At 40.3% G+C, this 12755-nt stretch overlaps 1 protein-coding gene across 1 annotated transcript; it reads left to right on the forward strand.

Moving 5' to 3' along the window:
- The first annotated feature begins 11135 nt into the window (after positions 1-11135).
- LOC110886374 (palmitoyl-acyl carrier protein thioesterase, chloroplastic-like) lies at positions 11136-11807 on the forward strand. Its single transcript, XM_022134160.2, has 2 exons — positions 11136-11221; positions 11486-11807. Exons 1-2 carry the CDS (start codon positions 11174-11176, stop codon positions 11735-11737), a joined length of 300 nt encoding a protein of 99 aa, XP_021989852.1. The 5' UTR covers positions 11136-11173; the 3' UTR covers positions 11738-11807.
- The last annotated feature ends 948 nt before the right edge of the window (positions 11808-12755 follow it).

Here is a 12755-nt window from a genome sequence, read left to right on the forward strand (position 1 = left end):
CAGAATGCTCTCAAGGCATTCTATCTCTCGGATGTGCAAATGGCAGAACTTCTCACACATACACTGCATGGGTATATATATACCCAGCCCATGATGCCAGATCGAAGGATCCGATAGATGGTCCGAAGGATCATCTATCGAGGATAAGTTGTTCGAATCATCAGCATTGACCTCGAAGGATCATCCTTCGAGGTCTAACAGTCGAACTATATCTTTCGTGCACCTCGAAGGATCAACAGAATCCTTCGAGAAGCTATCCTTCGATCAGAACATCTTTCAATATACAAACTGTTGTCCAAGTCAAACCGGAGGATGGTTGACTTGGTCAACTTACAACACAAATCAGGACATTGTTACATACAGACCGAATACAGACAAAGTACAGACACAAGTGCACCAACAAACTCCCCCTTGGCTGTAGCTTTGTCTTTATCTTCTATGGTTGTAGACTCGTCTCGAACTTCGACGGTCTTGGGTCTTCGAGTTCTCAAAACTCTGATGTCCTTTCAAGTCTTCAAAGTCGGAGGATCTTCAAAGTCTTCACGTCTTGAAGGCAGAGAGTGTATCAACAAACTACCCGTATCATGTAGGAAGTGTGTTGACAAACTCCCCCTTAACATAAGCTCCCCCTTGAGTTATGCTCGTGAAAAGACTTTATCTTTATGAAGTGAGATCCTTGTGGTGTTGACGATGGTCAGCGGCTACTCGATCATCTTCATCATTTGAGTGCCTTCATGTCGTGTCTTCATTCCAAGGCTTTGTCATCGACCATGTTCTCCTAGCCTTTAGAATCTGCACATGCAAGAAATCTAAACGCGTAATGAGAACAACTGCTTGGAATATGGTTAATCATAGATAAGTGACACACGGATGACCATGTCACAATCAAACACCGTCCGACAGTTTGAAAGTTTTTCAAATTTATCAATTTCAGATTTCAACTTTCAAAACATGCAAATTTCGACCGTTTATGAAGATTTAGTCAGTTCGGTTTTCGTTCAGGTTTCAGGCAACGAAGACTCGAGCTCCAACATCGTACGATCGAAAATAAAGTAGAAAGAAAATCTTTTTGGCTTTTATAAAGTTTATATTAAAACAAGCCTAAAATCTTTTTGGTATTTTTGAAATTAAAAGACAACAATTTAAAATCCTTTGAGTGTTATCAAACGACATCACCGCTAGTGTCGTGCTGATATGCACCAAACGACGAAACTGTTTTAAAAGAAAACAATAAAAGTTAAGCAGTAAATAACTATATACAGACATTCTTTTTGCGAGTTTCGAGGGTAAGAGAATCATATCAGTGTACGGTCATGCCAAAACACTCTTGTTGTTCAGTTAGTTAATATTAAGATAAGCATCCTATAACAATTATCGGTATTGTTGTCCACTTAAGCTCAACTTATCAGATGTAATCATGGCGAGGGGATACGTTAAGGTATGATTTATACTTACCGACCGGTGTTCATCCACATCACGACACATTCCCGTATCAAGGTATGCACGAGAGTTCATCTTACCGGTGAGTATACCGATTATCATCTGTTTGACCGTATAAATTGTGGGATACTCACTTATTTTGATTTGAAAACCAAGCCCTTTGTGATATAATCACTTATTGATGAGGAACTTGATTTTCGTATGCATGAGGGCACAGGTGCAAGTCCGTGAACAGGTCAGTACTTCCGTACAGCAGAGAGACGAACTTGACACCCGGATAAATGTGATATTTTATCACTTATTTGATTTGGACATGTGATTGTTTATCACTTATTGAGGTCGAATGCAGTATGTAATATGTACACGTATGTATAGTATCATGGAAGATCTAGACTTGCGTCCCCGTTATTTTTCGGTAAAAGATACAACCATGATACCCAGATGATAAGCAGCATAAAGACGGAATATCTCAGAACCTCGGCAATCTATCAAACGAAATTTCGGTACTAAGACCATATGCCAATGAATGGTTCCCACCTGATCTTCAGTCGATTAAGATTTATATCACCCTGCACACTTTAAAATGATTGTGAGCCTACCGATACATCTTATATAGAGCTGCTTATCGTTTTTCATTTAAGGTTTAAAGAGGTTTGGATAGACCACTGATGTACTATCATTTTCTCTTTTGCTCGCCAGGAAACTCATTTTTGTTTTTCTATTGTTTTTGTGTTTTTGAAATTTTTCGATGTTTTTGGATTTTCTGATTTTTGGATTTACTCCCCCTAAAATCAATAAACTAAGATAAATTTAAAAACACAACAGTATTTACAAAAATGATTTTCCGATGTTGGTTTACTCTTGCTTGACCTTAATGCCGTTTACCAATAATAAAAAGTCAAATCTTGATTTGTCAAATGCTTTGGTAAAAAGGTCGGCACGTTGGTCATCGGTGTGGACCTTAACAACATCGATTAGCCTTTTCTCAAAGCAATCACGTATGAAGTGATATTTGATTTCGATGTGTTTGGTCTTTGAATGCTGCACAGGATTTCTAGTGATATCTAAAGCAGCAGAATTATCAACGTAAATAGGAGTAGTTAGGAATTCAAAACCGTAGTCCCGCATTTGTTGTTGGATCCAAAGAACTTGGGAGCAACAACTTGAGGCAGCAATGTATTCAGCTTCGCATGTTGATGTAGCTACACACGTCTGCTTCTTGCACTGCCATGTGACTAGGCGATTTCCTAAGAACTGACATCCAGCCGTTGTGGATTTACCGTCGATTTTGCATCCGCCAAAATCAGAATCACTGAAAGCTACCAATTCAAAGTTATTATCCCTAGGGTACCACAGACCGGTGTCAGGGTACGCCTTCAAATAACGAAAAATCCTTTTAACAGCAGCAAGATGTGAGGCCTTCGGGTTAACTTGATATCTGGCAAGCAGGCACGTTGGGTACATTATGTCTGGCCTTGATGCTGTGAGGTACATAAGAGATCCGATCATAGCGCGATAGATTGAAGGGCTAACAGCTTCTCCCTTCAAGTCTGGAGTAATTCCGTGATTAGTTGGCAATGGGGTACCAATGGGCGTTGCATCAGACATCTGGAACCGGCTCAAGATGTCACCAACATATTTAGTCTGATGGATGAATATCCCAAACTCCGTTTGTTGTACTTGTAGGCCCAAGAAGAAAGTCATTTCCCCCATAGCACTCATCTCGAATTTATCCTGCATAATGCGCTCGAATTCCCTACACAAGACATCATTAGTAGAACCAAAAATAATGTCATCAACGTATACTTGTACCAGAAGAAGATCTCCATCTTGTTCTTTGATGAAAAGAGTACAGTCGATAAGACCTCTACGAAAACCGTTCTCCAGCAGATAGTGAGATAAGGTTGCATACCAAGCTCGTGGTGCTTGATGAAGACCATAAAGAGCTTTGTTTAGCAACCAAACCCGATCGGGATGGATAGGATCTTCAAAACCTGGAGGCTGTTCGACGTACACCTCTTCTTCAACCACACCATGTAAAAATGCACTTTTCACGTCCATCTGATAAACCTTGAATCCTTTGAAGGACGCATAGGCTAGAAAGATTCGAATTGCTTCGAGACGTGCCACTGGTGCATAGACTTCGTTGTAGTCGATCCCTTCAATCTGACGAAAACCTTGAACGACTAAACGAGCTTTGTTTCGGATAACAACTCCGCGGTCATCCTTTTTGCATTTGAAAACCCAACGGGTACCAATCTTCTTGTATCCAGCAGGTTTCTCTACGAGTTTCCAGACACCCAGCTTCTGGAATTGTTGCAGTTCTTCCTGCATTGCTTCAACCCAAGCATTATCTTTCAAGGCTTCTTTCCACGTTCTTGGTTCTTCCTGTGAGACATAACACGCGAAAGACCAATCGTTTTGTTGCCCGGATTCTCGAATAGCTGCATACAAGCCTGCATTGTTGTTGTTTCGCAACATGTTTCTTGTTTGTACGCCACTCTGCACATTTCCAATGATGTTTTGTTGAGGATGGGTATTATGAATCCTTGTTTCTGGATTATCTGGAACTGGAACATTTATACCCAGGTTGTTAAGATTAAGATCAACAACTAATTCAAGACCCGGAATTGACGAAGAGGATGATGCAGTAGTCTCAGCTGTTCTATGTGTATCCACTGGAGGAGTACCCTCTGAAGTACCATGAACTGCTGTTGTAGGACCTTCCTGATCTGCATCTAGAAATTCATCATCCTCTGAAGATTCGTTCAATTCGTTTGCATCATGAAAATCCTCATTGTTGAGAGTATTGTTGTTCACCGAAGAAGATGGTTCTTGATTAACAAGAATTGGACGAACCACCGGTGAAACTGTTGCATTGTCACTCTCGAAAAACATCCTAGCCGCAGCATTTTCTTCAACGGCTTCAACATTGATCGAATTGAAGAAGTCATCATACTCAAACATCCAAGGTTGACCCGGATTTTTGACTGGCAAGGTGTGCCTTTGTACTCTGACCTCAGACCATTCCTCGACCCTTTTAGTCTCTAGATTCCAGACTCGTAAGTTAGGGGTGGCATACCCAAGAAAGTATCCATCAATTGCTCTTGCCCCAAACTTTCCATTAGGATCGATGATTGTGCATGGAGCTCCAAACGGTTCGAGATAAGACAAATCTGGTTTCCGTTTTTGAAGAAGCTCAAAGCAGGTCTTGTTGTGCCTTTTGACTGTAAGGACTCTGTTCAATGTGTAACATGCAGAGGCCACAGCTTCAGTCCAGAATGGAATGGGTAACTGTGACTCCACTAACATTGTCCTAGCAGTCTCGATCAATGTGCGGTTCTTACGTTCAGCGACACCATTCTGTTGAGGAGTATAAGCTGCACTAAACTCATGTAGAATACCCTTTGAAGTGCAGAACTCCGCCATGGAATGATTCTTAAATTCAGTACCATTGTCGCTACGTATCCGCCTAACCTTCAACTTATACAAATTCTCAATCTGAATGATCAAGTTTTTGATAATACCAAAGGTTTCACTCTTGTGTGCCATGAACGCAACCCAAGAAAATCTTGAATAATCATCAGTAACCACGAGGCAGTATTGATCACCCCGAATACTCTTGTGCTTGACAGGTCCGAACAAATCCATGTGCAAGCGTTCAAGAGGAACTGCCACCGTGTTGATCTTCTTTGTAGGGTGCTTCTTCTTCGTTTGCTTTCCTTTCTGGCACGAAACACAGACGTCTTGAAGATGGAAATTTTTGAGGGGAACACCATTCACCAATTCATTTGAAACCAAATGATTCATTTTGCGTAAGTGAATGTGACCCATTCGTCTGTGCCAAGAGATAGTGTCTTTTTCTGTGGCTTTGGAAACGAAACAAGTTGCTTGTGCAGACGTAGTAATAGCTTGGCTCATGTCAAGGACGTACAGATCATTTATCCTTGGAGCCGACAAGAGAATCCATTCTTTTGGAATTTTGAAGCCGGGTTTCAGCACATAACATCCATTAGCATCAAAGTGTACTGAGAACTGCTTGTCACAGATTTGAGAAACACTAAGAAGATTGTGATCAAGTTGTTGCACAAAATTGATCTTGTCAAAGCTGACAATCCCGTTAGATATCATTCCTTCACCTGTTATATATCCACCTTTATCTCCAGCAAAAGCAACATAACCTCCTCTAATTGATTTAACGTCGTAGAGAAGCTTCATGTCGCCTGTCATGTGCCTGGATGCCCCACTATCAACAATCCAATGACTACTGATAGTTCCTCCTGAAGCACCCTGCACATGAACTCAAATGAATTAGTTGGAGATGGGGACCCAAGCCATTGTGGTCTTGGGTCTTCCATTTTCATCAATGACAATAACTTCTTGTCTTTGATGGTTGGTGAATTGTGATGGTCCCCCTGATTCAGTAACCGATTTAGGTTTCCATGTCTGTTTTGTTTTACCAGTATCTTTCTTTAAAATTTTAACTTCTTGATTGTTTGAAATTGTAGAAGTTTCTGGTTTTACAGCAACAGATTGTTTTTGAACCGCATCGGTTTTAATCGCTTTTTCTATCCTTTTGACCTGTTGGCGTTTCTGTTTCTTTTCCCTTTCTTTTACAAGGCGGGGATCTTGTTTTGTGGAAACAGTTGGCTTACGGTCAGTTTTGCCACGGGGATCATCAACCTTTCCTTTCTGCTTATGAAGATATGGGCAGTTTCTAATAATGTGCCCAATGGTTCCACACTCAAAACATGATCTTCGTTCTACAAACCCCGAAGTATCATGTGATCGCTTAGCCGATGATGTTGAACTTTGTGAGCCCGAGGTACTAGGTTTTGAGCTACTTGGTTCATTTCTTTTCTTGACAATAGCTTTCTTGACAAAATCTAAGTTAGATTGATCTTCAAACTTTTCAATTTTGTCTGTTCCCGTCGATTTCACAAAGTTAACATTTTTCTTCTTCTTTTGATTCGGCTTCTTGTTAGCTTGAGCCGGTGTTTTACCTTTGGGTTTGGTGTGATTTTGCTGTGTTGGCACTGTTGGTAATTTCTTGTTACCAAATTGTTTTCGGATTTCAGCTTTTGGAATAGGAGGACACTGTGTGACTGTAACTCGTGGTCCTGTTTTTCCCAAAAACTTACTTGTCGAATTTTCAAAGACTTTACAGATTAAGGATTGATTAACATTCTTAATGGGAAAATCTTTGTCTGAGTAAATTTTATCATCACCAACTAAAGTGTACAGCAAATTCACACTCTCCGGCTCTTCTGCGGATGAGGACTCAATTGCAATAGTCTTAGCGGGTTGTACAGGGGGATCACATAGAATGTGATTCTCAAGAGGTATGTCCTTATTTTTTACTACCGCATCAGACTTTGCAGGGACAGTATCATCAGATTCATCATCAGACGAATCAGCATCCTCAATCACAACTGGAGGATCTTGATTCTGTTCAGCACTCACAAATGTATCTGCTGACACATCTGAATCTGAGGATACTTCCTTTTGGTATCCGAGTCCTGCAGCAAACTCCTTAACATCTAGAGGCACAGAAGGTTCAAAGAAAACTCTGTCCTCTTCATCAGGCATGGCGTCATAATTATGTCTCACTGGTGGTGGACACTTCTTGTAGCCTATGCATGTGACATCTCTCTTTTCCTTCTGAACATCAATGATGTGATCTAACACATAGCTAGAGCTCAAATAACTGTCTAGCCTGAGTTGGATCGCATCACTTTCGGTTTTCACACAAGCCATCTCTTTTTGCATTGTTTCAAGACGAGAGATATACAAATTAATATCCGTCTGTTTTCTTGAAACCATTTTTGTCAATTCAGTTTTATCTTTCTTTAATGTTTCAATCATTGACTTAAATTCTTTTTCATGGTTTTCATGAAACATATTGGCTTCTGTGCATTTTGAGAGATCCACAGTCAATTTCTGATTGTGGAGAAAGGTCACATCATATTTTTCTTGCAAAGCGTCATGCTTACTTTGCAAGTCACTCAAATTCTCATTCACAGTAGTATGTTTGTCTTGCAAGTCAAACAAACTAGCTTGTAAAGCATCATGTTTGCCTTGCAACTCAGACATACTTTTCTCCATTTCAGCACATCTAGCATGCAACCTAGCACATTCATCACAATTAACAGCAGTGGGTTCATCGACACATACCTGACTTGATGAACCGTCGACATTAGCCATAAAGGCTGAATGGAGAGAAGACGAAGTATAAGCAGCTTGATCCACCAAAATAGATCTTCTTTGAGTTTCTGCTGCAGCTTCCTCCAAGAGTTCATCAATATCTGCATCGATTGCTGCATTCGATGTCTCACCCACATAATCATCACCAGAATTGGATGATTCTTCATCAGCACTCCTGCTATAACCAGAAGAGTCTTCATCTTCAGACGATTCACCACCACTGGCAGAAGATTCTCTACCACTGGTGTGAACCAACTCTTTCACAATTTGAGCAAAACATGCTGTTTCATCAAGAGCATCAGCACCCAACTGGATTGACCAGTCACAACCTTCATCCACCTGAACTGCAAGTGCTCGGTTGGTTTGGTTATTTGCAGGCACCAATGACCGCTCAGTGTTTCTGTTCTGATTCTGCTGGTTGCCTCGGTTTCTGAAGGGATTTTGATTCCCGTGCTGTGCTGGCTTTGTACATTCCCTTTTAAAGTGGCCCCGTTCACCACAGTTGAAGCACTTAACAGCCTGCTTATCGAACCCATACTTGGTGTCTCGCTTACTTTCCAAGCTGGTTCTGCCAGTACTTTCCATCCAATCCTTTGCTCTTCTCACAGCACTCGCAAAGGCCCACTTGATATCCATCAAGTCCATCTCTTCCTTATCAATCTGCCTGTAATCTTCTTGTGTCAGATTAATGTTTCCAATCTGACCTTCTATCAACCCACAGTACGCGCTCACTACAGTGTTAAGTAGCTCCATGTGTTCCTTAGCTACTTCTACACTGACTTTAGAGAAACTTGAAGTGTCAAGCTGTACTGTATTTGGCTTTGATTGTTGACCTGCAGCAGATGATGTTCCTCCATAACACGCATATTGTGGTTGTTGAGCAGGAGGAGGAGGAGGTGGTTGTATTGGATTTCCATACAGATCTGTGGTTGGAGGCGGCTTTACAGGAACTTGCATTGGATTGCCATACATATCCGTGCTTGTGACAAACGCCGTTTGAAGTGGAGCATGTGAACCGGCTTTTGCAGATGAAGAAGTGGAGGTGCCATAATACATCTCTGGATTCTGTGGCACTGCAACTCTCTTTGCCTTCAACGTTTCTTCCTGATCCTTGTTCTCCAGAAGCTGCACGAAATTGTTGATATTTGTAGTTTTCAACGTTCCGTTATACTTCAAGATTTCCAGGAAGTTATTCCATTGAGGAGGCAATGCATCGGCAAACTTCTTTACCACCTCTGTTGGAGTCGTTGTGACTTCAAAGTTGGTCAGCTCAGTAAGTAGGTGATAGAAACGGATTGTCATATCTCCCAAGGACTCCTTATCCATACATGTGAAGCCATCGAATTCTTTCTTCAGTAGATCTCGTCGTAGTTGACGTGTGGCTTCATTACCTACTCCTCTTGTCTTCAATGCATCCCACAGCTTCTTCGTAGTCTTGAAACTGACGAACTGATGATAAATATCCTTGCTCAGTGCTTGAGTGAGAATAGCGTATGCTTTCTTTTCTAAGTCATACGTCTTCTTTTGATCATCAGGAAGATCGGCAAATGTAGCTGTCGAAGAAGCAGCAACCTCAATAGATTGATCGAATTCCGTAGTGAACCGCAACCACAACTCTGTATTTTGACCAAGAATGTATGTATGGAAACGATCAACCCATCCCGGATATTCATTAAGATGCATCAACTTTGGAGGCCTGTTCAAACTGCCGGTTTCACTTTCGCTTAGTAGAAGACTTTGAATACTCGGAGTTTGATTTGAAACAAACGCCCATTGACCAGCTGGAGTGGCATTTGTTTGTGAGGATGTAGATACCGGAGATTCGGCCCATGATGGAGATTGACTGGTATTCATGTATTTTCCACTGTCTGGAGCCGGATTTCCCCACCAACTCGGATTCATCTTTGACAAGAAAAATAAATTCTATGTCCAAGTCACGAAAGATGATGAGCACCCGAAAGATCACACACAGTCGAAGGACCCTAGTTCGAAAGATCTTAAAAGAAAACAGAAACTTGTTAGCAATAAACAGACCACACTTCGAAAGATCAAATCTTGTTCGAAGGATCAACAGTGCTCGAAAGATCACTGTTGAATCTCGAACAATGATTTCGAAAGATTCAAGAACTCGAAGGATTCCCCTTTGAAAGATCCTTATCTTTCGAGTTAAATCCTTATCTTTCGGACACCTGTCTTTCGAAAAGATTCCTTTATCGAAAGATATGCTTCGGACTTCGAAGGATGGGTCGAAGGATAATAATCTTTCGAGCCTTCCTTGATCGAAAGATAGTCTTTCGAGGTCGAAGGATATCTTTCGAGAGGTTCTGACACACTGACACAAAGTGATGGGTTGGTGAAAAGGTGACGGGTTGGTAAGTCAACTTTCGGCAAAAGGAGGTAAGGTCTGACACAGATTTCTACCAACTTTGAAATGACCTGAAAGTTTACCAAATATGGACAATCTTATCCACACAGTCCGGTGACCGGAATAGTTACCGGAGTATGCCGGAAATCACCAAAACACTTAAAAACAAGTTTTTAAGTTACCCAACCCCACTTTAAACACTCCCGGTTAGTTTAGACACGTTTTTACTCAAAGAAAATGTAAGAAACTAAGTAAAAACAGGTGCAAAACCAAGTGTTTCAACACACCAAAACTTGTAAAAACCCGGTTTTAAACAAGGTAAAGAGCCAAGCTCTGATACCACTTGTAGGTCCCTTTTTCACGGAGGATAACGAACCTAAACCTTGTTATACAAACCTACTAGCTAGTGCGGAATCCCAGCTAGCAAGCAAACCGAGTTAGTAGCAAGTAGAGAAACAAACACACAAGTTCACCGATTAACACAACTTGTATTAATGCAATGAGGGTTCGGTTACAAGCTCAATGTTTACAGAAATGTTCTATAAACTCTCAAAGTGTGTGAGTGTTTTCTGGACAGAATGCTCTCAAGGCATTCTATCTCTCGGATGTGCAAATGGCAGAACTTCTCACACATACACTGCATGGGTATATATATACCCAGCCCATGATGCCAGATCGAAGGATCCGATAGATGGTCCGAAGGATCATCTATCGAGGATAAGTTGTTCGAATCATCAGCATTGACCTCGAAGGATCATCCTTCGAGGTCTAACAGTCGAACTATATCTTTCGTGCACCTCGAAGGATCAACAGAATCCTTCGAGAAGCTATCCTTCGATCAGAACATCTTTCAATATACAAACTGTTGTCCAAGTCAAACCGGAGGATGGTTGACTTGGTCAACTTACAACACAAATCAGGACATTGTTACATACAGACCGAATACAGACAAAGTACAGACACAAGTGCACCAACAAATGGTCACCACGCGATGAGATGAGTATTGTAGACCATGTTCGCAATGGTATAATGGTTAGTCAATTTGTTAAATTTTCTTCACCAATAAAATGTTTTCTCTATGTTTTAATTTAAGTCCTTGCATGAACTCATTAACTCGTTTCATACACAAATATGTGCTTATAGCCAAGACGGAGCGACTTAGATATGAACCAACATGTTAACAATGTGAAATATATTGGGTGGATCCTTGAGGTAACAGGTAACTTGCTTTTCTTTCATTCTAAGTATATATGCATCAGATGATTTAAGACATTATATATAATATTAAAACCTCAGGTCGGTAGCTACATTCAGTTTCTTTATCTTCACACACACACCAAACGTTTTTTTATTGGTGTAGTTAATTTTTAACTTGTTTTTCTCTTATAACTTTTAAAATATGATATTTTATAAAATTTTGAGTATGTCCTTATGAAATGCTTATTTTTATCTATATCTCGTGGGTTATTATTGTAGAGTGTTCCACATTCTATTGTCGAGAACTATGAGCTTGCTAGCCTAACTTTAGAGTACCGCCAAGAGTGCAAAATGGAAAGCGTGGTGCAATCCCACACTTATGTAATGGTAAGCAACAATGGCAAAATAGGGGTTTATGATCTTGTTGATTGCAAGCATGCGCTTCAACTTGAGACTGGAGGTAGTGATATCATGAGAGGCTGGAGTATATGGCGGCCAAAACAATATGGAAATAGACTAGGACTCGAATGAGGGTAACTCTTAGTTCTTTAATTGGAAGTAAAAGACCTAAAGGTCATAAAACAACAAATGTTACCATTGGTTTACTCTTATCATCTTCTATGGAAACTCATGATAATATTGACTTTTTAGTTCCCTATTTTAGAGTTGATATATGTTGTATTACAAGGTTTTGAGCTTTGTGTTATTCTACCTCTTTCACCCAATCCATTTTCTAAGACAAATGTTGACAATTGGAATTTATGAATGTGAATACCCCAATTAATATATACTTCAAGATTCACATATAAATTTCATATTTCATACATGTATCTCAAAAAAAAACTTCAAAACCTATCATGGTTAAAACTACATAATGAATTGAAATTTACAAGCTTTCTACATAGTCTAACCATAAAAAGAAACATAACAAACCCATTTCAACAATATCAAAGATTATATCATTCCAATCCTTTTTATTTATTAACATGAACTCCCATTAAACTCAAAAGTTAGGGTTTAGGTTCATAAATTGCTTACCACTTGAACTTATTCAGCTGGAGACAGAGGCGGACTCACAGCATAGGTTGAGTGGGCGGCCATCCCCCTTAAAAAACAATAATTAGTTTAATAGGAATGCGAAAATCTCAAGAGCCCCCTGAGAATTTGCAATCGCACCCCCTTGAATTGAAAAAAACGAGAATGAAAACACCTTGAAAAGTGTTTATGAATTTTTCCAATGGAATTAATTTTCACCACTTTGTTAATGCTCACCGAAGCTTTGGATGGAAGAAGATGAATGTATAACCAAAAGTCAAAGCAATTAGATGATTATCCATTCAAGTCAAATTAGCTTTTGGTGATACACGATTTGTGGACGCGACTCGGCTCGACGTGATTCAATTAAAGACACGACATTCCTCCGTCGTGTGCAAGAACAACAATGATGGGGCCAAGACATCAACTATTTTATCTTGATCCTTGGGCTGAAAACATCTCGGCGAAACACTCTAGTGGGCCTAAACTGTTGGGCCTAAGCCCATAACGGCGA

This window comes from Helianthus annuus, chromosome 10 (genome assembly GCF_002127325.2).
Source record: "Helianthus annuus cultivar XRQ/B chromosome 10, HanXRQr2.0-SUNRISE, whole genome shotgun sequence".
Lineage (NCBI taxonomy): Eukaryota > Viridiplantae > Streptophyta > Magnoliopsida > Asterales > Asteraceae > Helianthus > Helianthus annuus.